Raw genomic sequence first — 23,273 nt, 5'->3', positions numbered from 1 at the left:
GTTCAAACCGCTGCACCATGGTAACGTGACGGCGCTGCAGCCATGATGATGTTTGATGTGTTGCGACAACACCAGAGAAGAGACACTGAGACGCTGCACGAGTGAGGAGGAAGTGATATAAGTCGTAATAAGACATTTTGTTCTGTGTCAAGTTAACTTCAGTCGCTTGTTGCCTGGAGGCTGGAAGACAAAGGAATTAAGACATTTATTTCAGGGACTGAGGGAGACGCCGGGTTGGGTTCTGGCTCCTCGCTGTGGGAGGACTGGAGACACATGTCAGAGGAACATGGAGAAGAGGATTGTTGAGCTTTAAGTAAAGTAGAAAAGAAAAGAGACTGGACTTCTGGTTCCTTCTTATTCTAACTAAAGCATCATCTCTGGCAACACGCAGCTCGATGAGAAGGAGGAGAAACATTTTAGGGAGCTGAACGGAGAAAACACTGTAAAGAGGTGACATTATGAAATCTGAGGAAAAACCCCGACGTCGTCATAAAGACATGCTGTGAATTGAAAGTGCTGTTCCGCAGAGCGCCCTTATTAAAAACTGAACGTCCATCACAGGATTCAGAAACAGACGGTAAACATGAAGAAATACAAATGATAGAGGTCAATGAGCTGGCATGTACGTGTGCGTCTGAGTCGTGAGGCAACCTTTAGTTTGTAAATGTCACATCTGTGTTGTGATAAATACCTCAAAGATAAAAAACCCAACTTCCTGGTTTTAATCTGCCGTGCGTGCTCGACGTGGTGCAGATTTCATTTGGGTTTCATAAACATCCTGCATGGCCTGATTGTTCCTGCTGCATTGTCCTCACAGCACGTCAGTGGAGACGGTGACTCATGCTCCTGTGGACGCAGACGATCCAGTCTCACCTGCAGCAGCACACCTTTCCCCTTCATCACCAAACACCACATGCCAGCGTGAAAGAGGCCTTTACATCCGTTATTTTTGGAGAGAGCAGCCTGAGACAACATTTTATAAATGTCACGCTCTCTCTCTCTTTCTCTCTCTGTTGCACCTTTCCACTCCTGTGCTCGAGTGTGTGTGTGTGTGTGGACCGCACACACTGATTTGAGAAAAGGATGTTTTGGCTGTTTTCATCATTTTTGGGAAACATTCTGTACGTCTGCATGCCGTAAACGCCTCGGAGACGCTCAACGTGGTGCCACATCTCACATTTCACAAAAGAGCAAAAACTGATGCATCACACCTATTCCCCGACTTACACACACACACACACACACACACACACACACACACACACACTTAATCGACCAGAGAAAGAGGCTGACGTCAAACTCTGTAGACCTGTTCCTAACTCGCCCTCTCTCTCTCTCTCTCTCTCTCTCTCTCTCTCTCTGGATGAGTCCGCCAAGCTTCTGACAGCCTGATTTAAGGTGGAGAGTTATTGGCCGTCAGACCGCGTGGAAACAGATCGAGGAGCAGCCGGGCAGTCGCCAGGAAACACACACACACACACACACACACACACACACACACACACACACACACACACACACACACACACACACACACACACACACACACACACACACACACACACACACACACTGAAAAGGTAAAGAAGAGGAGACGACACAATGCACCTTCATACATTGAAAGTCTTTGTAGTTTCATTTGTTTCTTAGTAGCAGAAACCAAGTCCTCTTTTTGTCGCAGCACGAGTTAGCACACGTCTCCTTCCTGGTTGTTTGTATCAGATTTCCCCAAAAAACACACGAACAGAAACAGGCTCAGCTTCTGTCAGAGGTCGGGCCTATCACAGAGAGCAGCCTCGTTGTTTGCTTGTCTAAGTCCCCACAAACTCAGAGATATGAATGTATTATGAAGTGAAAACAAGCAAGTCTGGGTGCACCCATGGGTGATGGTCAGCTTCAGTGAACCGGTTCAAGATCAAACAAACAAAATGCCTGTTAGCTCCGAATGCTAACCCAGTTAGCAACATTGAAACGTCTGCAATCCACTTCAAGCGTGAACAAATGTTGATTCTGTTAGTCCATTATTTGATTTTGTCCTTTCACATTTCCAACAGAAGCAGGACAGGATCTATAAATGAGTGAATAATGACTGAAGCTCATGGAGAGAGGAAGTTAAACTTCAGTGTTTGAAAGTCACCCAAGCTAAAGAAATCTCTAAATAATTGGACCTTGAGTATCCTTATTTAGTCAAACGACCACTTTCCATGCATGAACTTTGATGGTTCACATTTCACATCTTCATTTGAAGGTTTCTTTTTTCCTAACGAGCTCCTTTAATCAGACTGTAATGACACTAGTCCCTGGAGAAATTATTTCAGATTCACCTTCTTATAAGATCTGACACAAACAGTTCAACCGCAGTGCCGTACGAAATGGAAGAAAAACTACTAATTGCCAGTAAGAAACGTCTGATTCGACCTGGGAAGACCCGAGTTGGTTTTTTTAGCGAGCAGGAGTTGGAGAAGAGGAACTGTAATTGGTTTCTGTTTACCAGTAATCCTGCTACACATACAACCACAAGCAATTAGCCTGACAGCTCGAGTGCAACACTGGCACTAGGTGTGTGTGTGTGTGTGTGTGTGTTCGTTCATCACGAGGGAAAATGTTATTAGGCTGAGACTGAAACAACTCTTTTGTCCTGATTGTCTTTCACTCTCCTGAAATGTTTGACATCTCTAGAAGGACATTTGTCAGACGCTAACAGTTTCTGGTGACTCAGTTCACCTGTCACTGGTCATCATGTAAAAAGGCTGATCAGAGAATATTAGAATAATGTCTCATTCATATCAGCGTCCTGCCTGCACACACACATCTAAATAAAGCAGCTGTGACAGAGCTGCAAACAGGAGAGACAAGCAGGTCAGTGCAGGATAGCATCAAACACAGCTAGCAGAGGGATTTATGAATGAAAAGGCAAGCATCACACACACACACACACACACACACACACACACACACACACACACACACAAACTAGACGAGATTTGACAGCCAGCCAAAAATAGAGACCACAGTGAACGCTGGCTGACGACACACACACACACACACACACACACGTACACACCCCGCCCGTCTGGTTCTTTGGCGGAACCGTGTGAGTCATCGGAGGACTTTAACCGTCTCTGTCCCTCAGTGCCGCAGCAGGGACACGATACCAGCCAATCACAGACGTCCATAAAAACACAGGAGGAAACACAGAATCACTTTAAGCCTCATGATTCGATCATTTCATTTAAATTCAGTCATTCAGAGCAACAAAGAAAGACAGCTAGATTAATTCTGCAACATGTCACCTTTATTCTCACTCAACCGGAAACAGAACACGTCTCCTCAGTCCCCTGATGGTCCAAAAATCAAACATCACTTCAGCAGGAGCCGTTACTCAGACTCTAAAATGTGCTGCGTGGGTCACTTTGTTTGGCTGAGTGCGGCGTGTGTGTGCGTGCATATGGAATGTGCATGTGAGCGAGCGCGCGTGAGTATGTGTTGCGTATCCCCTCGCTCTCTGACGCACGAGTCAGGTGGTTCCTCTAATAGCATGAGGAGCTGTCCGCGGTGCTGAAAACAGACTCCCAGCGCGCGACTGACAGAGACATGCTCAGATCACTCACGAGCCTCGAAAGAAACTGAATTCAAAGGTAAGACGAAGTTTCCTTGATCTAAAACTGATTATTGACACATTTCCTCTCCGGCACACTGAGTTGCTGCTGTCGTCGCGCGGACGCTGATTGCCAACCTGATGCTCGGCTGGAAAGGCGAAGAGGTTGCGTTGCGTTGCCCGCAGTTTCTTTGTTCTCCCTCCGTCGGAAAAAATATCAAAATGTGCTTTTCTTTCTGTTCCCAGCTGCGCAACGTGACAGCCAAGGGTTAATCAAAAATCAAACATGAATAAGTGAAGTTTTTACAATGACATTAAAGCTGGAAAAACAGAAATCAGCGCGCATATTGAGAAAAAAAAATCACAGCATCGTCGCTTTAAGTTCTCTGGTTTGCCTTTTTTTATGCTTTTGCATAATTTTTTATAGTAATATAATTTCACTAAATAAAAAATATAAATTTGAAGTCATTGTTCTTGTGTGCATAATTTTCCTGAAATAAACAGGTTCCATATTTTGCAGCCAAAAAGCAGGATTTGTTTTCTCTCGAGGTAAAGAAAAATGCTGAACGTGAGTTAAACAGGAAAAAAAAAACAGCATTAATTGGGTTCAGAGGTGATCCGCTGGTTAAAGGAGAGGCTCCATCAGTCTTACCAGGTTACCTTGACAACGGGGCCGTGACTCACGGAGAGCAGCAATTTGGCGACTAATGAGATTTTCACGAGAGCTGCGTGCCGCCGCCGCCGCTGCTGCTGCTGGAAACAGGCGGCGGGAGTCCAGAGGGATCTTCAAACAGAGACAACAGGCAGCGACACAGAGGAGAGGAATAGATGCTTCACTGATGCATGCATGTAACTGTCCTTCAAAGACACGGGAGGAGAACTTGGGTCCAGTCTGATTCTTCTTAACAAAAACAGGTTTTAACTTAAGATGGGGTAATGTCTACATATAAACAAGAACCAAGTTTAAAAAAACGGCCTTCAGTAACTTTTGTGAGGATTTGTTGATGTATAGATAGAAAGTTGATTGACCTTAAATATTGCAGTATTTATCAAACCGTGATAACATAAATGTCACATCGATCTAAATGTCTCTCCGCTCCGTGCTGCTATCATCACATCAGACATTGAGGCTGGTGATGGAAGCAAAAGACATTTAAGAAATGCCAGAGCGGGAAGTGATGCCAACCTGTTCGCTAAATGTTTGAAAGGTCAGTGTTGACGTGTGCGTCTTTGTCTCCCTGTGCAGGCGTCACCATGCCATCTCTCCACAAGACCGCCGCCACAGGCAAACCTTTGCCCATCTGTTTAGCCAGCCTCCTCTTGCTCCACGTCTACCTCAGCTCCTCCTGCTCTGGCGTTCAGGGGGCGTCCCTCAGAGAGCACAGACTGAGAGGAAGCGAACCAGACATCTACCAGGCTCCCAATGCCGACATGCTCAAAGCTCTGAAGTACATCGAAAACCTCCGTCAAAGAACCGGCATGGACTCCCAGCAGCACGGCGCCTTCGCTGCAGGGTACGATGCCAGCCACACGGATGATTCTGAGAAGCTGCAAGCCATGCTGAGGCTGGTTTCTAATCCGGTGCAGAGCGGCGAGGAACGGGAGGCAGAGGAGGAGGGGCGGGAGGACAAGAGTGAAGAGCTGCTCCGGGCGGTCCTGAGCACCCTCCAACACACCGAGAAGGCCTCAAGGCCGGCTTCGTCTCGCCCCAGCATGCAGCAAAAGCAGCACGGCATCAGGGCTCACAGGAAGCTGCCGCTGATGTTCGAGGACGATGAGGAGGGTGAGGGGGATGAGGATGAAGAGGGGTCGGATCTGGAGCACGAGAGCCCCTTTAAGCGCACCAATGAGAACGTGGAGGAGAAGTACACGCCCCAGAATCTGGCAACCCTGCAGTCTGTGTTTGACGAACTGGACAAGCTCACAAGCTTCAAGCCCATGCATAAGCGCCAAGATGAGGAGGAGGACGATGAGGAGGAGGAGGATGATGAGGGAGAGGATGATGATGTGTTTAATGTAAGGAACGTGGATCTGGCAGACTGGGGTCCACTGCAAGAACAGGAAGAGGAAACAGAGGAAAAGGAGGAAGGGGAAAGGGAGGACAAGCACGAGGTAAACCGAGGGCTTGATTATGTGGATGATGATGATGATGTGGACGATGACGAGGAAGAGGAAAACGATGAAAGCTACCCAGTCAAAAGGTCAAAAGATCCTGATGACGTTGCAAACCTGGTGGACTACTACCTCCTGAAGGTGCTGGAGAAAACAGAGGAAGAGGAGCAGAAACGAGAGATAGAAGAGGAGGAGGAGGAGGAGGAGAGGAGAGCGGCTCACATGCAGTACAGTGAAAACATAGACCCACGAGCCATCTACCAACTCATTCAGATCTCCCAGAAATACCAGATCCCACCTGAGGACCTGGTGGACATTTTCAAAACTGGGGCAAACAAAGAAAAAGTACAAAAGAATGAATTATTCAGAGCAGGAAGCAAACGCCCTCTGATGTCCTCAAAGAAGACGCACACGATCCCTGAAGCTACATTTCACAGCAGACACCCAAAGACCCCGGAGGAGCTGAGGACGGACGAGATATTAAACATCCTGGGGTTAGGAGGCGTGGGGGATCACAGTCCTGCCAGGAAGCAGTACAAAAGCCCTCCATCACCTCTTCATAGTCTGCCCGCGGGGCGTCCGGGGGAATCCGCTCCCACGCAGACGCAGCAGCGGCGTCCTCCTCCTCCCAGCTCCTTAAAGGGCCAATATGACGACAGCGTGGACGAGGACGAACTGGCGGCGTATTTGGCAGCTCAGATGCTGGCACAGTATCAGAACCCCACGTACAGAAATAACAAGAAGCAGAGCCAGAAGCGTGAGGAGGCGGGGCAGAGCACGACGGGCTCGTCGGAGCCGGCGGTGCAGGATTATTTCACTCAGGTGGACTTTGATAAAAGCTCCAATGAAAAGAGACACGCGGGGGGCGAGGAGACGGCAGCCTTTGATAACGAGGAGCTGATGAGTTTGTTGAGCTTTCTGAACCCAGAGAAGGAAGAGAGTGAGGCCAACACGGGCCGAGGAGTTTAAAGCCAGGCTGTACATACGTAGATATAAATAAATATAAATAAATATATTGTTTTTTGGTGAAGAGAGAGAGAGAGTGCAAATAAAAGTATTTTGAGGTAAAAACATGCAGTCGAGTTTGTATGCAAGTATGCTTTTTTTTAATGAATCTGTTAGCAGACAGTACATGTGACTCACCAGCCTTACATTTTAACACACACACACACACACACACACACACACACACACACATGCATGCACACGCACACAGCCGATATCAGTGTTGGACCCCCTGATTCACTTGTGTCTTTTTTGGTAACTCTTTCTCAAATGTGGTCATATGTGACATACCTGAGGTTAATAAAGCATTGACTTTATTTTTTCCTTACTGTGTAGTGTTTCTTCATTTGCTCACGATCACGCCGTGCATCGTTCAAAGATGAAGACGTGTGTTTCAGAAAAGAGCATGTTCAGTCGTAAAATCAGCGGTGAGAAACATGAGGCTTCCAGGCACATCGAAGACTCGAGTTAAAAACAAATCAAGGAGTCGTCCTTTGGGTCAGGTGGATGAACCTCTAAGTCTTGAAACGCGGGACATGGTCACTTCTCGGCGGCTCAGTAGGCAGGTTTGCTCAGGTACTCCTCCATCGTCTGTGAGGAGAGCAGAGTTACAAACAGCAACATGGTTTCTATGACTAAGAGGAACAAACCTACGCGAGCTCAGACTCTCGCAGTACCTCCTGGAGCCTGTCGGCCTCCTCCATAGACGCTCCCACCACTGCTTTCGACGTTTCTAGAACTTCTCCTCCCATCAGGAACTCGTCCAGGATGAAGTACGCCTTCTCAAAGTTAAAGATGATGTCCAGCTCACAAACCTGGCTCACAATAACACAACACGATGAGAGAAGAGAAGCACATTCCTGATGTGTATTTACAGAGAGTCATTTCATCGATAAGAGGAAATGATGCACAAAGTTCCCCATAATCAGCTGGAAAAGATTCACTCTTCTGTTCTTGTTATTGAAATAAATGGAGAGGTAATGACGCCTTGTGGACACCAGGGGGAGTCAGACAGACAGCGTGATTTAGTTCTCTGTTTAGTTTGAGGATTTCCTGGTTCACAGGAGAAGTTTCAATACGAGCAGATGAAAGCCTGGGACGGTCTCACAGTCAGAGGGATTCAGGAGTCTGCTGGGCCCCCGTACTGGTCTGGGGCCCCAAGCAGGTGCCTGCCTCTGTTATCAGATCGTGGCTGAGCAGTGCAGGGTCATGCAGGGTCATCCCCTCATTGTTCATTGTCTAAATCCCCTCTCATCCTCACCTCTGATTTACCAATAATCACCAATCATCATCCTGTGATGGTGAAGGGATGACCCGCCCTACTCCGTCTCTGATTGGTTAGCACACACTGACTGAGTCTGAAATGTCACTGTCAATAGCAGAGGTCGTTGATCCTAAAACTAAGAGCATCCCTGCTGTAGGCAGCGCGACGCCACAGCCAAGCTTTGATTAGAGGGAGGTTTTAGTTTAGACTCGGGGTGACACCAGTGTCGGCGCTATGGGGGGGCATTCGCGGGCCGTGCCCCCTCCCCCCTTCCCCCAGCGGTTACCCAGGCCCCTCCAAACACGCCGCCCCATGATTTTTGATCTTGTTTTACGCCAGACTGAGGCCAGCAAAAACATTAAGCTACGCTAGCTTTAGCCTTACATGCGTTTGCGTTTATTGCGTAGGCCGAGGTTAGGCCAGAGGGCACTGCATTGATTAGATTGCATGTTAGTGTTAAACATACAGACACATCGTTGTTATAGGCTAATGTGTCATGTCATCGATTTGTGATTACTACCGCAGCTTTACAGCAGACAAAAAAATTATAAATGAATACATTTTAAAAATATCTAATTTTTTTTTTATTTCAAAATATTTTTTGCCAATGATCATGCTGCCGCGTGGCAAGCGTGCCTAGGGTTGCCGACCCCCCTACATCCACAAAGGTGTGTGTCCCCCAGAGCAGTCTCAATGCCCCCCCCCCCACCTAACTTAGGCTGGAGCCGACACTGGGTGACACTCAGAGGATGATACAAGCACAGAACAAAAGGACGACTTCTTTCTTCTTTTCTCTTCTTGCAGACAAATTCACGTGTTTAGTAAGTTCTCTTTTTAAACATGCTCTCTTCACAGCCTGCTCTATTTATTGATCAGATAAAGTTCACACTGTGGAGGTGATGACATTTCATCTCTACAGTACGTACATTGCCGAAGTATCGATCCAACAGCTCGACGTATCTGTGCAGCACCTCCAGGCTCAGCAGCTCGTTATCGGAGCCCTCCAGACCAGCACAGAAATACAGACTGGCATACCTGCGATTAAAACAGGGACGTAAAAAAAGCCGACAAGGACAAGATTACTAGTGATGACACCGATCTGATCTAATATCAGCATTCAAATAAATATGTAATCTGTAAATGTTAATGTTTGAAGCCTGAGTGTTGTCCCCCGTGTGTCCCTGCAGGGGGCGCTGGAGTCCCCCTGTGTCCCTGCAGGGGGCGCTGGAGTCCCCCTGTGTCCCTGCAGGGGGCGCTGGAGTCCCCCGTGTGTCCCTGCAGGGGGCGCTGGAGTCCCCCGTGTGTCCCTGCAGGGGGCGCTGGAGTCCCATGGATGGCGGTCTCCGTGCTGGAAATGCTGTCTCAGGCTAACTTTGAGTCAAGCTAACGACAGGCTGAGAGCTGAGGCGGGTTTTAAGCCTCCTGACAAACCGTAACACGGCGCCCACCTGTCAATCAGCTCAGCTACACGCCTTATTGTGAATAACTCTGATCCTTCATCCAATCAAAACTGCTGAGTCATCAAAACATTCCCCCCGTACAGTGTGTGTGGATGGAGACATGAGCTAATCACACCTATTTGGTTTTTTGAAGCAGGCTGTAAACATGTTCATGTCTGCTGTAAAAACAGGCTGTTTGAATGGGTGTGTATGTGACTTCCTGTGCTGCTGCAGCCAGCCTCTAGTGGACACTCCAGGTACTGCAGCCAGCCTCTAGTGGACACTCCAGGTACTGCAGCCAGCCTCTAGTGGACACTCCAGGTACTGCAGGGTGTTACGTTGACGTTGTAGATCAAGAACAAGCAGGTGAATGTTTATTGTACATGTGTTCAACTTCTTAAAGTTCATTTCTGCAGCTGAAGGAGGATAAGAGTTGTGTTGCAGCATCACTATCAGGGTCCAATCAGTGACTGAGGTCAAACCCCCCCCACCACCCTTTATTATACCCAGGCCTCGTTAACCCTTTGTTTACAATGGATGTGTCAGTTTAAATTTAAAACAAGTTCAGGCACCTCTCTCTCTCTCTCTCTCTCTCTCTCTCTCTTTACAATGGAGGCACTATACGTTCATATGTTTAAAATATCAGGCTTGTATTTGGAGGCCCCGCCCGACGCCCAGCCTTCTCCATCACACTGTGTTCTCCCCACAACCACCAGCGTCCTCGTTCATGCACGGCCTGCTCAGGAACACGAGGAACACATCCCACGCGCTCTTCTGTAAAGCGTCTCAGACAAAACGCTGAACTGGTGCTACAAAGATAATGATTGACTGACCTCTTGTAGACGATCTTCAGGTCCCTCCACTGGATGAAGTTGCAGGAACGTGACGGACGAGCCAAGACCAACATCATCATGTCCCGGATCACCCTTTTCTTCTCTCTGTCCGTGTATGCTGTGAACCATCTCTGCAGACGCAGCTTGCCCTGTCGGCTGAACAGCAGCAGGAAGCGCATCTGGAGGAGAGAAGAAGAAAAGCAGACCCAGGAGGCACCGTGTGTGTCTTCAGAAGGTTCGTGTGTACAGAAGCTTGTCAACAGAAGAAAACAAACGAAGCTTTCAAAACCAAGAGAGAGAACAAGAGAGGTCGTCTTTATCACCTCGAGTGCAGCGACACGTGAAGAACAAATGTTTGTGTTGTTGTGCAAGAGCGATTACTGAGAGCTCTTTGCCCACAGGTGTGGCTGCACGCAGCAACAAGATCAAACCTGACGCACAGAGAGGAGACGGAGAAGTGCACCTTTAACTTCCTCTGCACAATCATCCGGCTTCACATGCAGCAGATTCATCTGATTGTTTCAAAAAAAAGTGTAGTTTAAACGTCTGATCACAGCATCCGGGCAGATTAGATGACTGTACACGTCATAAGACAAGAGGAGAACCTTCAGTCCTTTATCAAGCTGTTCATGAGTCTCTTTACATGCTGCGCTTCATAAATGACGGCAGAACAACATTCAAGTTTCAGCTTTAAAGACATGTGATCAGGAAGTCACTGTCACAGTGCTGAAGACTGTTTCATGACGTTTAGCATGCACGTGCAATAAAGTGCGATAAAGTCAGGTGAGTCACTCACCATTCTGTCCCAGCTCTCCGAGAGAAGCCACACACACACACACACACACACACACACACACACACACATACACTGCAATCCCTCCGCCTCACGCTTCTCTCCAATACTCGAGTCCTTCTTTAGTCTTACTTGTGATTGTTGTGCATCACAGCCGGCATTGTTGCTCTTCACAGAAATCAGTGCACACACACACACACACACACACACACACACACACACACACACACACACACACACACACACACACACACACACACACACACACACACACACACACACACACACACACACACACACACACACACACCTTCCCCCGGTGAACGAGTGAAGGCCGCGCCCTGTCCGCAGCTGATTGGCTGCAGAGGAGCCTCACTGCTGAGGTGAATCACATAGACTGTATATATAGATGTGAATCACATAGACTGTATATATAGAGGTGAATCACATAGACTGTATATATAGATGTGAATCACATAGACTGTATATATAGAGGTGAATCACATAGACTGTATATATAGATGTGAATCACATAGACTGTATATATAGATGTGAATCACATAGACTGTATATATAGAGGTGAATCACATAGACTGTATATATAGAGGTGAATCACATAGACTGTATATATAGAGGTGAATCACATAGACTGTATATATAGAGGTGAATCACATAGACTGTATATATAGAGGTGAATCACATAGACTGTATATATAGAGGTGAATCACATAGACTGTATATATAGAGGTGAATCACATAGACTGTATGTATGGGGGTGAATCTGCACAGGGTGATCTACAGCAGCAGATGACTGTTATCTCCAGGTGATTGAAGTTGGAGTGCTTCCGGTTTGAGCCGGTTTTCCAGATGCATGACACATTTATTACAGCTCTATTCAAAGTGTTGAACTGAATTTCAAAATGTCAAAAACAAGTGAATACTTCATTTTGAATCTATCTTTTTTGTCACATTTATTAATGTGTATGTACCAACCCACACTTTGTTTTTCAGAGAGAGTTACAGTTGAAACAATGACGTCATCCAGAGCTGGTCAAACTGTGAATCTGTGCTCCTCATTTGATCTGTGATCTGAAAGTAAAATAAACTAAATGAACCCGTTTGGTTTTGTTGAACATGTCCTTCTTTGCACTACTTAATGGCCTCGAATTGCATCTTACTGAATAGGTTTAAAAAAAAACCCGGACCCTGCAGACCTGCGATGTGCCGCTCGGGGGCCGGACTGAGGAGGGAGGGGTTCAGTCGGTCAGTGGTGTTAATTCATCGCATCAACTCCACGTGGTTTGTTGTCCAGGCTTAAAACGGGAGGAGAGAGCGGGGCACAGCGAGAGGCTTCCAGAGGACAACAGCATGTCTCTGTACCGAAACTCCGCCTGGTTCCTGAAGGGACTGACCGAGTTCACCAGGTAAGAAGACACACCTGTGTCAGAGCGTGTGTGTGTGTGTGTGTGCGCGCGCGTCTGAACAATCTACGCGTTATTTCAGTACAGAGGAATTTCGAAGCGTAAAGTTATTTAATAAAAAGTAGCCTGAATATTAAAAGTGAAATGTTCGGACTGTATCAGCTCTCTTAGCTGTTTATAAATCCCCTCATGTTGAATGTAATTCACAGTAATGGTTTAACATGAAGGGTTTGGCTGTTCGTCCTCTGAGGGGAGAAGAGCTTGGAGACATGTAGACTCGTGAATCAGCAGACTGAAGACAAACAGGATCAGAAATCAGCATAGTTATGAATCAGAGGTGAACACATTCTTATCTCATGGTCCAAAAGATGCATAGCAGCAGGTGGTCTTTATAAAGATATTGGAGGTGTGTGTATGTGTGTGTGTGTGTGTGTGGGGGGGGGGGGGGGGTCAAGACCGAGACATTCAGGGACCGAGACAGAGTCATGACAGAGACATTCAGGGTCCGAGACAGAGTCAAGACCGAGACATTCAGGGACCGAGACAGAGTCAAGATTGAGACATTCAGGGTCCAAGACAGAGTCAAGACCGAGACATTCAGGGACCGAGACAGAGTCAAGACCGAGACATTCAGGGACCGAGACAGAGTCAAGACCGAGACATTTAGGGTCCGAGACAGAGTCAAGACCGAGACATTCAGGGACCGAGACAGAGTCAAGACCGAGACATTTAGGGTCCGAGACAGAGTCAAGACCGAGACATTCAGGGACCGAGACAGAGTCAAGACCGAGACATTCAGGGACCGAGACAGTCAAGATTGAGACATTCAGGGTCCGAGACAGAGTCAAGACCGAGACATTCAGGGACCGAGACAGAGTCAAGACCGAGACATTCAGGGACCGAGACAGAGTCAAGACTGAGACATTCAGTTACCGAGACAGAGTCAAGACCGAGACATTCAGGGACCGAGACAAAGTCAAGACCGAGACATTCAGGGACCGAGACAGTCAAGATTGAGACATTCAGGGTCCGAGACAGAGTCAAGACCGAGACATTCAGGGACCGAGACAGAGTCAAGACCAAGACATTCAGGGACCGAGACAGAGTCAAGACTGAGACATTCAGTTACCGAGACAGAGTCAAGATTGAGACATTCAGGGACCGAGACAGAGTCAAGACCGAGACATTCAGGGACCGAGACAGAGTCAAGACTGAGACATTCAGTTACCGAGACAGAGTCAAGACCGAGACATTCAGGGACCGAGACAAAGTCAAGACCGAGACATTCAGGGACCGAGACAGTCAAGATTGAGACATTCAGGGTCCGAGACAGAGTCAAGACCGAGACATTCAGGGACCGAGACAGAGTCAAGACCAAGACATTCAGGGACCGAGACAGAGTCAAGACTGAGACATTCAGTTACCGAGACAGAGTCAAGATTGAGACATTCAGGGACCGAGACAGAGTCAAGACCGAGACATTCAGGGTCCGAGACAGAGTCAAGACTGAGACAACTTGTGTGCGGGTGGACTTTCACTCACTTGAACGTAACACCGTAGTTTGCGTGTTTAGTGAATTGAAGAGATTTCAGGTGTTTATCTTCTAATTACAGAGACGTAGAAAAATAACCCAAAAATATCGTTTGAAAGAGAAACAGTCAGATCAGCAGCTGTTCAGACTTCAGTCGTTTCCTTTTTCATGCTCAGATGAAAATCTTCACCTGAAGATTCAGGGTTTTTTACTTTTCACCATTTAAGATGGGTTTTATATGTTTGGGTTGAACATAGCTGTCTCTTCAAAATAAAACAACTAAGACTCAACAACCACCAGAGATATTCTGAGTTGTTGTCTGCCACACGTGGTTCAGGGTTTGACCCGGGTACGGTGATTTCTGTTTTGGAGATGATGATGTAGAGGTGACATCAGGAAGTGTGCGCATTACAGCCCCCTGTATATTTCCCCCCCTACTACTTGAAATTGTATTTATGTTTATGTTGCTATTTTATTCTGTTTTTGACTCTTTTTGATTCTGCACTGCTGCTGCTGCTGTAACGCCTGAATTTCAATATCAATTAATCAATAAATTAATCAATAAAGTTATATCCTATCCTTTTCAAATGATTTGTTTTCTTTTCCAGGTCCTCTCGGGGTCACGACCCTGAAAGTATCACATCGACCTTCTCCAAAGAAAAACTAGGCCTGTCAGTTTACCATTAATCTCATTTTATTTAGTCCCTTCAGGCTCTCCGTAGACCAAAGTCAGATCCACCTGATGACATCACACATTGACCGTTGTTCATTTGACCTGTTTGACCTCACTTTGGGATCCCTAACCACTAACAATCCATAAACAGGAAGGGCCTGACATAATTTCAAAATAAAAGCACTCTCAATCTCTTACCGATCTTGAAAGCTGAAGGGAATTAAGTACAACCTTGTCAGTTTGGAGAAGGTCAAAGGTCATTTAAAGGCTCGATGTAAGAAAGCGTGTCAGGTTACCGACCTGCAGAGTGTTTCCAGTGTTTGAATTGACAAAGTGACTCAGCAGGACCTGTTTCGAACCAGCGTTCGCTCGTTCAAACACGACGGGCCTGACACGCTGCGTCTATCCGATTTGATGTACCGCTGCCCGAAGGCGCCTTTCCTCATCACAATGCAGCGCTGCAAGCTGAGTGAAGAGGTGCTTTTGTGATTGTTTCCCTTCGCCCCTTTGTTCTGTGTTATCTTTACTGTGGTCGAGCTGCCCGGCAGCCCGCTCTGACCCTGCACTAATGGCTCTCTGCATGACACCATGGAACAGAGCGGCCATTTAGCCGCACTTTAGCCCCCCGCCTTTCAGCTACCCTCAACAATAGCATCCATGACAAAGGGGGCAATTGAAGCCCAGAGTGCCACCGAGGACACACGGCTCCTGTTGTCCTGCTCTGTAGTCTCACCCCGAAGCCAGGCACGCTCGAGCGCGTCATTGTGTCTGTACAGTGAAGCCGTGAAGAGATGTACAGTGACCAGACTGACCTCTGATGCTGACCCCTCTGACCCAAACACACACACACACACACACACACGTTCTCTCTCTGCAGGCTGCTGCTTTATTATCTTTCGATTCGATTAAAGACCTCGCCCTGACACAGCCGACGTGTTGAACACATGAACATGGCGAGACTGCAGACATGATTATGACTTCAGTACGTGTCTAAATGTGCAGGTCTGCCTTCCTGACGGCGTCCAAGAGGTTCGTGGAGAAGGACCTGGAGGTGTCTATGGCTGGACGTGCGTTCATGATCACAGGAGCCAACAGTGGCATTGGGAAGGCCACCGCCATGGCGATCGCAAAGAAAGGTACGGCTGCTAAAGCCTGTGTGTCCTTATCAACCCTGCTGTCACGTCATGCATTTTCTTTCTTGCTAACAGATCAGGGCTCATGCTTGATGCTGTGTCTCTGTTAACTTCCCCCCAGCTGGGGAACTAGCGAAACCCTGCACTTGTTATAAAAAGGTTTTCTTACAGAAGAAGATCGCCCTCCAAAAACACACTGATTCTTTCACAATGAGAGACAAACAGAAACTGGAGCCAAAACAAAAGATACATGAGAGTCAGTGAACGGACAGGAACACACACAAAACTGAGATTCTCCTTCAAACAGAAAACACAGAAAGCCGACTCATGGCGTCGACTCTTCAGAGAGACACAACCAGCTGAGCAGGGAAACTCCCTGCAAATCCCTGCAGAAGTTACAGATTGGATACGTCGATAGCTGTGATGACAGTTTTCAAAGTCGGACGGTGCAGTTCACAATAACACTGTCGCCACAGCTCTGGGATTCAAATATTTGAATGTATTTCGAGGATCTCTGTGGAAGTTGTGTTTGAAGCTGTAGGATCCTCGATATGCCTCTGCTGTTATTCCCAACAACAAAGAACAGCTGCTGCTGTGAATTCTGTGCAGCACTTAAATTGAGGGAAACACCCAGCTCTGTTATGACCTACTTCCTTTGAGATCTTGTTTAGAGTTTCCAACCTTCCTGCAACACGTCAGAAATGAATCGATCCAACAAACAAGCATTTTAAAATCTGTTTGTTCAGACCTGAAACCAGCTTGACTTTTAATCTAGATCCTGATGTTATATCTGCAGACTCATGGTCTGTTAGTTACCGCTCGTCTGAGCCATAGTGGAGCCTCTGTGTAGCTCACTATTTACAGTTGAAACTGATGCCGCTAGTAATTTCACTGCTGGTAAACAGTGAAATCTCCTCTTTCACAGGTGGAACGATCCACATGGTGTGCAGGAACAAGGACAAGGCGGAGGAGGCGAGGGCTGACATCGTCAAGGAGACGGGAAACAAAGTAAGATGTGAAATCTTAAAGAACACGGGGACATTTACAAGTCAGTGGAGATGATTCATCTTTTTTCACCGTGTGGTTTCACTGCAGGAGGTTTACGTCCACATCCTGGACCTGTCGGAAACCAAGAAGGTCTGGGAGTTTGCTGAGGGCTTCAAGAGGAAGTTCAAGGCCCTCAATGTTCTGGTGGGTTACCTGAGTTATTATATTAAAAATTACATCAATTATATATCGACATGTTCACTCACAGAGACCACACACAGACAGATAAGGACTCATCAAAGAGATCAAGATAATAATGGAGGTTTCAGGATGGCTTGATAGATGAAGAGGCGAGGGTCGAAAGTGGAGGACGGGGGGATGTGGGGATGTGGGATGAAGGGTAAGGTTGGGGGGATGTGGGATGAAGGGTAAGGTTGGGGGGATGTGGGATGAAGGGTAAGGTTGGGGGGATGAAGGGTAAGGTTGGGGCAGATGTGGGATGAAGGGTAAGGTTGGGGGGATGTGGGATGAAGGGTAAGGTTGGGGGGATGAAGGGTAAGGTTGGGGGGATGAAGGGTAAGGTTGGGGGGGATGAAGGGTAAGGTTGGGGGGGATGAAGGGTAAGGTTGGGGCGGATGTGGGATGAAGGGTAAGGTTGGGGGGGATGAAGGGTAAGGTTGGGGGATGTGGGATGAAGGGTAAGGTTGGGGGATGTGGGATGAAGGGTAAGGTTGGGGGGATGTGGGATGAAGGGTAAGGTTGGGGAGATGTGGGATGAAGGGTAAGGTTGGGGGGATGAAGGGTAAGGTTGGGGCGGATGTGGGATGAAGGTTGGTAAGAGAGCCGTTGAGGTTGGATGGACGTAGACGGAGGAAGGTGAACTGGTGTCGGCACCACGTGGGGAAAACATGAATCACATGGTAATACAAAAGTAACAGATGTCCACTTTGTTGGTGTTACGTCACGTCAGGTTATTTTTGTTACCTAGTGAAAGAACTGGATGGTGACATGTAGAGGGGTCTCATGCTGCATGTGTGGACCTGGTAGACTCAGTCTGGTCCAAGAGTCCTGCTCTGTTTCCAAAAATAGAAGTCTGAAGGCCGTGAGTAAAGAAAAAATCTAGAATTGACCTTCCTGTTGCAGATCAATAACGCCGGCGCCATCATGAGTCAGAGGGATGTGAACGCTGAGGGGCTCGAAAAGAGCTTTGCCACCAATGTCCTCGGTACGTAAAATGTCAAAGTGGAAAGAGAAAACTAATTCTATTGGACGAAAGATGGTGGACAGAAATATATTTTTTAATATCCACCAGGTGTTTACATCCTCACCAAGAGTCTTATCCCGCTGCTGGAGAAAAGCGCAGATCCCCGAGTGGTGAGTCTGTGTGTTTGGGATCTTCATCTGTTCCCTCTTCTCTCACAGTACAGAAACAGATGTCATCATTTTAATGAGCAGCTCCCACACCAACAGGACAGGCTGTGTCTGTAGCTTTAAATATGTAAATGAGCTGTGTCTGACCACGCCCCCTCTCTCTCTGTTTGTGTGAATGCGTCAGCAGCGATCGAGGTTTGAAGAGATTTGATCTCACGCCTGTATTCACTTGTGTCTCCGTTGGTGCTCAGATCACGGTGTCTTCGGGGGGGATGCTGGTCCAGAAGCTGCGGACAGGAAACCTGCAGTCTGAGAGAGGCCGCTTCGACGGCACCATGGTCTATGCCCAGCACAAAGTAAGAAACTGTCCAGCTGTAAGGTCCTGTCTTCACCTCCCACTCTCTGTGCGGTATTTCTCCAAGGCCAGGGCAGCAATGTCCTCAGATCTAAATAACTGAGAGAGATGAAAAGTATCGTAAACCTGCTCGTGTGTGCATCAGACCGGCTCACATGGTTTTTTCTCAACACTGCAGACATAATAAGGCCTGGCATTTTTTACGGGCAAAAAAGCTCAGGAGTGTTAGCGCTGATAAGATAAAAGTGCTACACGTCTGTCCCGTCTCCATGACGACAGTTACTTTTTACTGCATGTTTTATATTTGGTTATTTCCTGATCAGACACGGAGCGAGGAGGATGATGGAGAGGAGACTAAAATACCTTTGTTTATTATCGTGTTAGGGATTTGCATAGCCACTGCCCTCTACAGGTTTAAACCCCGCTACTGCAACCAAATGTGTCTTTTGGCTGATCTGGAGGCAGGTGTGACGGATGTGTTGGCAGCGTCATGTGACTCAGCAAACTGTGGAGAAGTCGAGTTGATCGAGAGAATCGCGCAGATTGATTATCCCTGTAATCTCAGCGGCTTGTTGTGAAAACTTGTAATGCCATAACACTGAAATCCTCTAGGGGGCAGCGCGATGTTTCCCATGAATTAACGCAGTCTGTCCATCGTCTCCCGCCCCTCCCCGGGCTAAACTTGGCTTTGGAGCGCCGTGGTCGTGGTCTACAGGAGGCTGCAGAGAGAAGTCTTCGACTACAGTCCCTAGAGTGTCTTAGCCGATTCTCAGAGTTGTCGCTCATGGCGCGAGGACTGAGCTAATGAGTTAAAGTGCACGTTGCATAGACTGTAAGGTGAACGAGTGAGTGGGCGTGTCTTATCTCTCCATCCTGAAGGGTAAGGGTAAGGTCCCAGGGTAGGTTTAGCCAACAGAACCAGATTTACCCACACAGGAGCTGCTGGTCTACCTCTGCTTCCCTCTGTTGATGTGTTACCTTGTGTCTTTAAGGTCTTAAAGGGTTGGCTCTGATTGGCTACGTGTGTGTGTGTGTGTGTGTGTGTGTGTGTGTGTGTTTGCAGAGGCAGCAGGTGGTAATGGCAGAGCAGCTGGCTAAGACGCACACGAACATCCACTTCTCCGTCATGCATCCTGGCTGGGTCGACACTCCAGGTGCGTCGGGTTCACCTTTACTCACCACGTGGAGAATCAACTGTCAATCAATTTTAAAAAAAGCTCTCACTTCACCCCGAACACTAAATCTACTTCTTGTCTCTCCTTCTCAGCGGTGGCCAACGCCATGCCAGACTTCCATCGCTCTATGAAGGACAGTCTGCGTACCCCAGATCAGGGCGCTGACACCGTGGTCTGGCTGGCTGTCTCAGAGGTTGCAACCAAAAACCCCAGTGGACACTTCTACCAGGGTACTGAATGACATGAGCTCTGTCGTTATCACTCACATGCCTTTCTTTAAAGGGTTCGTATGTTCGACCCTCGACATCTCCTGAACAGGTTTAAGGAAGAGTTTGGGCTTTAAGGGGAATAGGGAACTAGAGAAGAGGAGGAGAGAAGGAGAGAAAAGAAGGAGACCAGAGGAGAGAAGGAGAGAAAAAAAGGAGACCAGAGGAGAGAAGGAGAGAAAAGAAGGAGACCAGAGGAGAGAAGGAGAGAAAAGAAGGAGACCAGAGGAGAGAAGAAGGAGACCAGAGGAGAGAAGGAGAGAAAAAAAGGAGACCAGAGGAGAGAAGGAGAGAAAAAAAGGAGACCAGAGGAGAGAAGGAGAGAAAAGAAGGAGACCAGAGGAGAGAAGAAGGAGACCAGAGGAGAGAAGGAGAGAAAAAAAGGAGACCAGAGGAGAGAAGGAGAGAAAAAAAGGAGACCAGAGGAGAGAAGGAGAGAAAAGAAGGAGACCAGAGGAGAGAAGAAGGAGACCAGAGGAGAGAAGGAGAGAAAAAAAGGAGACCAGAGGAGAGAAGAAGGAGACCAGAGGAGAGCAGAGGAGAAAAGAAGGAGACCAGAGGAGAGCAGATGAGAAAAGAAGGAGACCAGAGGAGAGGGAAGGAAAGGAGGAGATGAGAGAAAAGGAGGAGATGAGAGAAAAGGAGGAGAGGAGAGAAGAGGAGGGAAGTGGACAGTGAATTATGTGTTTGTCAGTTGTGGGCCGACATGGTGTGTGTTCGAGGGTTTGGCCTGTGTCCATTGCAGCTGGAGAGGGCTGCTTTTGGTGCCAGATACTGCCTCTTTGAGAGCGCACACACACACACACACAACACACACACACACACACACAACACACACACGCACACAAAGACCCAAGTAGCCTTGAAGGCGGTATGAAAAGAAAACACAGACCTGCTGCTTTAGCCTCTGCTGTGACAATGACACCTGGTGTCCTTGATTCATAGTATCTCAGCGGGTCGCATGGCCTCGATGCTTTCACTGGAGTTATGTCGAGTGTGAAGACGCCATGGTTGAATAATGGTCGGCCATTTTCCCTGCAGCTTGAACACGTCAACACTCACAGTAAGAGCCTTCAGTGTGATCACAGTTTAGTGCTGCTGACACGGGTCGGTGTCATTTAAACCTTCAAGTTATCGTTATGTTCTTCTGCTGACTTGCGCGTAGAAAAACTCAGGTAAGCAGCTGTGTGGGCGTGGCTTACATGGAGACCACACCCAGAAGATGACTAAAAGGTACACCGGGATTCTGTCTTAGTTTAGGTTTAAGCCACAGTGCAGGAGAGTAGACAGCACAAGAGGTCCCAAGACCGCTCTCTCTTAAGACATCTTTTCTCCTCCCTGGTATCCATGGAAACGTCCTAAAGGTCAACATGTTTGTGTTTCTGCGCCACAGACAGAAAGATGGTATCCGCCCACCTGCCGCTGGCCTGGACCCGCAGCTCCCCGCTGGAGGAGCAGAAGTTCATGTCTCTCCTGGAGGACCTCGCCAAGACGTTCCAGCCTCACTGAGACCGCAGCACGCTTCTTCTTCTCTGTTGTTTTAACAGTTCACCAACGACACTAACATCAACGAGAAAGTACTCACCGAGGCTGGGCTGCATGCGTCATCCCCACGATGAAAACGGTCGGGGTCCGTTTATCCGAACATGAGGACACGCCTCACGTGACCTGGCGGGAGGCTCGCTCATAAAACAGCTGATACTGTAACAGATTCTTTGTGAGCTCAGCTTGACTAAACTCTAAACATGTTTACAAGTGTTTGATGGTGATGCTGCCTTTAAACGTTAGCGTGCTAACAGAGAGAGCACCGTTACAAACACAACCCGGCGTGTCACTGTGACTTTAAGGAAGTTGTCAATCAGATGGGAATCTGATGAGACCAAAGTCGCCGACACACCGCCAGCTGTGGGCTGAATCTCCTCCAGGCGGCTTGCAGATTAGAGTTTCTAAAAAAAAGCGACGGAGGAGAACTCGGATTTGTTGAGCACTTTTTTGAAAGGAAGGTCAGATTGGATTTAACACCTTAACTTAGACCAGAACAGAGACCCGGATCCTTCTAATTTAACTCAAAGAACAAACGTTGAGCCCACTTAACGAGCTAAACAGACGCTAACGGCTTTATCATTCCTTTAAACTAAAGAATCCTTTATGGAGATTTTGCTTTGAACGCACAGAACGTCAATTACCACAACAAATAACCAAAGAAGACGTTGAGGCCAGCGGGGAATCATGGGAGGGATTCTTGACCACCCCTGGATACATCGTAATGCATCTGTGTTGTGAAGCTAACGTCCACATTGTCCGTTAGCGTAGCTTTCATCTGTGAGGACACATTGTCCACGCGGCTCGATTCAGTGTCTGCTTTGTTTGCATGCGCCTCCTCGTCCGTGTTCAGTCCGACCTCCAAATCAGGTAAACGAATTAACTTGATAACCACGAAGGCACATAAGACATCTGATTGGTCTGTGTTTAATAACTGATCGTATCCTGGCTGAAATAATCGTCCGTCCTAATGCCGTCACATCGTGTCTCACAAACGTTCAGCGGTGTACGACAGCGTGCCGTCCTCGTTGGCCTGTAAAATATAACACGACCACAATATTCCTGAGCGAGTGGCGAGTGAAACGTTGGACACATCAGTCATGGCGTGCTGCAGATTCAAGTGCTCTCTCTGTTAGCCGTGTGCTTCGTTAGCTTCCTCACGCCTCAGTAAAATGTGTGTAAAAGGCTCCTCAGTGTGAATAAAGATAAAAACTCTCAAAGTCTTGTTTTGCTTCAGATGCACAAAAACATCAACGACAACAGATCAGTACGTCTTTATTAAGCTGTGAGTTTTTCCTCTGCGTCTCGTCTGGAGCGCAGACTAAAGTCAGTTCTGTACCGTCAACACAAGTATTTAAAAATACATTTCTTTAGAGATATACATGAAACAAAAAAAAAAACAGGTTGGAAGAGCGAGCGTGTCTCTCAGGCATCCGGAAGAGACGACGGCGAACCAAACACGTCGACTGCTCGTGAGTGTGAAATGAACAGAGATGACGTGGCGTTACAAACATGAGGTCGACGATGACGCGAGGAAACCTTCGGAGTCCATTCTGCTGATTCAAACGGCACAGTGAGGAGTTCTGATTGGACGAAGCTTCGACCTCCTGTCACCGCTCAGACACCCTGTCGATCCTACGTGGAGGTCTGCTCGCCTGTCTCTGAGGCGTTAACACGTCAGGTGGATTCACTAAAGATAATGTGGTGGTTTTCGTGAACTCGATATTTCTTCCTGGAAGCTTTTTTTTTTTCTACATCTTGCAGGTTCTGTCATG

The 23,273-nt window shown here is 47.6% G+C and overlaps 3 protein-coding genes across 5 annotated transcripts; 2 read left to right on the top strand and 1 right to left on the bottom strand.

The window, feature by feature from the left end:
- The first annotated feature begins 3,468 nt into the window (after window positions 1-3,468).
- On the top strand, window positions 3,469-7,032 carry scg2a (secretogranin II a). 2 transcript variants are annotated; one of them, XM_079353818.1, is made up of 2 exons: window positions 3,469-3,638; window positions 4,845-7,032. In XM_079353818.1, the coding sequence occupies exon 2, from the start codon at window positions 4,853-4,855 to the stop codon at window positions 6,677-6,679; it is 1,827 nt and encodes a 608-aa protein (XP_079209944.1). In that variant the 5' UTR covers window positions 3,469-3,638; window positions 4,845-4,852; the 3' UTR covers window positions 6,680-7,032. The 2 variants fall into 2 exon arrangements, with proteins under 2 accessions (XP_079209944.1, XP_079209945.1); XM_079353819.1 differs by lacking the exon at window positions 3,469-3,638 and adding an exon at window positions 4,430-4,513.
- Window positions 7,033-7,167: 135 nt separating this feature from the next.
- ap1s3a (adaptor related protein complex 1 subunit sigma 3a) lies at window positions 7,168-11,201 on the bottom strand. 2 transcript variants are annotated; one of them, XM_079353852.1, is made up of 5 exons: window positions 11,177-11,201; window positions 10,252-10,430; window positions 8,906-9,014; window positions 7,393-7,530; window positions 7,168-7,306 (listed from the first exon to the last, which is right to left on the bottom strand). In XM_079353852.1, the coding sequence occupies exons 2-5, from the start codon at window positions 10,428-10,430 to the stop codon at window positions 7,271-7,273; spliced, it is 462 nt and encodes a 153-aa protein (XP_079209978.1). In that variant the 5' UTR covers window positions 11,177-11,201; the 3' UTR covers window positions 7,168-7,270. The 2 variants fall into 2 exon arrangements, with proteins under 2 accessions (XP_079209978.1, XP_079209977.1); XM_079353851.1 differs by lacking the exon at window positions 11,177-11,201 and adding an exon at window positions 11,048-11,095.
- A 1,158-nt stretch (window positions 11,202-12,359) lies between these two features.
- dhrs12la (dehydrogenase/reductase 12-like a) lies at window positions 12,360-22,721 on the top strand. Its single transcript, XM_079353846.1, has 10 exons — window positions 12,360-12,468; window positions 15,672-15,805; window positions 16,728-16,810; window positions 16,898-16,993; window positions 17,933-18,014; window positions 18,102-18,163; window positions 18,412-18,516; window positions 19,579-19,669; window positions 19,783-19,920; window positions 21,350-22,721. Exons 1-10 carry the CDS (start codon window positions 12,413-12,415, stop codon window positions 21,463-21,465), a joined length of 963 nt encoding a protein of 320 aa, XP_079209972.1. The 5' UTR covers window positions 12,360-12,412; the 3' UTR covers window positions 21,466-22,721.
- The last annotated feature ends 552 nt before the right edge of the window (window positions 22,722-23,273 follow it).

The sequence above is a fragment of the Symphodus melops genome (genome assembly GCF_947650265.1).
Source record: "Symphodus melops genome assembly, chromosome: 10".
NCBI lineage: Eukaryota > Metazoa > Chordata > Actinopteri > Labriformes > Labridae > Symphodus > Symphodus melops.
The sequence above is the reverse complement of the archived record's forward strand: the minus strand, read 5'-3'. Positions and strand labels throughout refer to the sequence as shown.

Bases quoted from the DNA above. Each gene is read 5' to 3' on its own strand.
- scg2a (XM_079353818.1), top strand. From the start codon at position 4,853: ATGCCATCTCTCCACAAGACCGCCGCCACAGGCAAACCTTTGCCCATC.
- ap1s3a (XM_079353851.1), bottom strand. The intron at 7,531-8,905 runs GTACGTACTGTA...ATTGTGAGCCAG, and splicing joins TGGATCGATACTTCGGCAAT to GTTTGTGAGCTGGACATCAT. The intron at 7,307-7,392 runs GTACTGCGAGAG...CTCTCCTCACAG, and splicing joins AGGCCGACAGGCTCCAGGAG to ACGATGGAGGAGTACCTGAG.
- dhrs12la (XM_079353846.1), top strand. From the start codon at position 12,413: ATGTCTCTGTACCGAAACTCCGCCTGGTTCCTGAAGGGACTGACCGAG. The intron at 12,469-15,671 runs GTAAGAAGACAC...CTAAATGTGCAG, and splicing joins GGACTGACCGAGTTCACCAG to GTCTGCCTTCCTGACGGCGT. The intron at 16,994-17,932 runs GTGGGTTACCTG...TTCCTGTTGCAG, and splicing joins TCAAGGCCCTCAATGTTCTG to ATCAATAACGCCGGCGCCAT.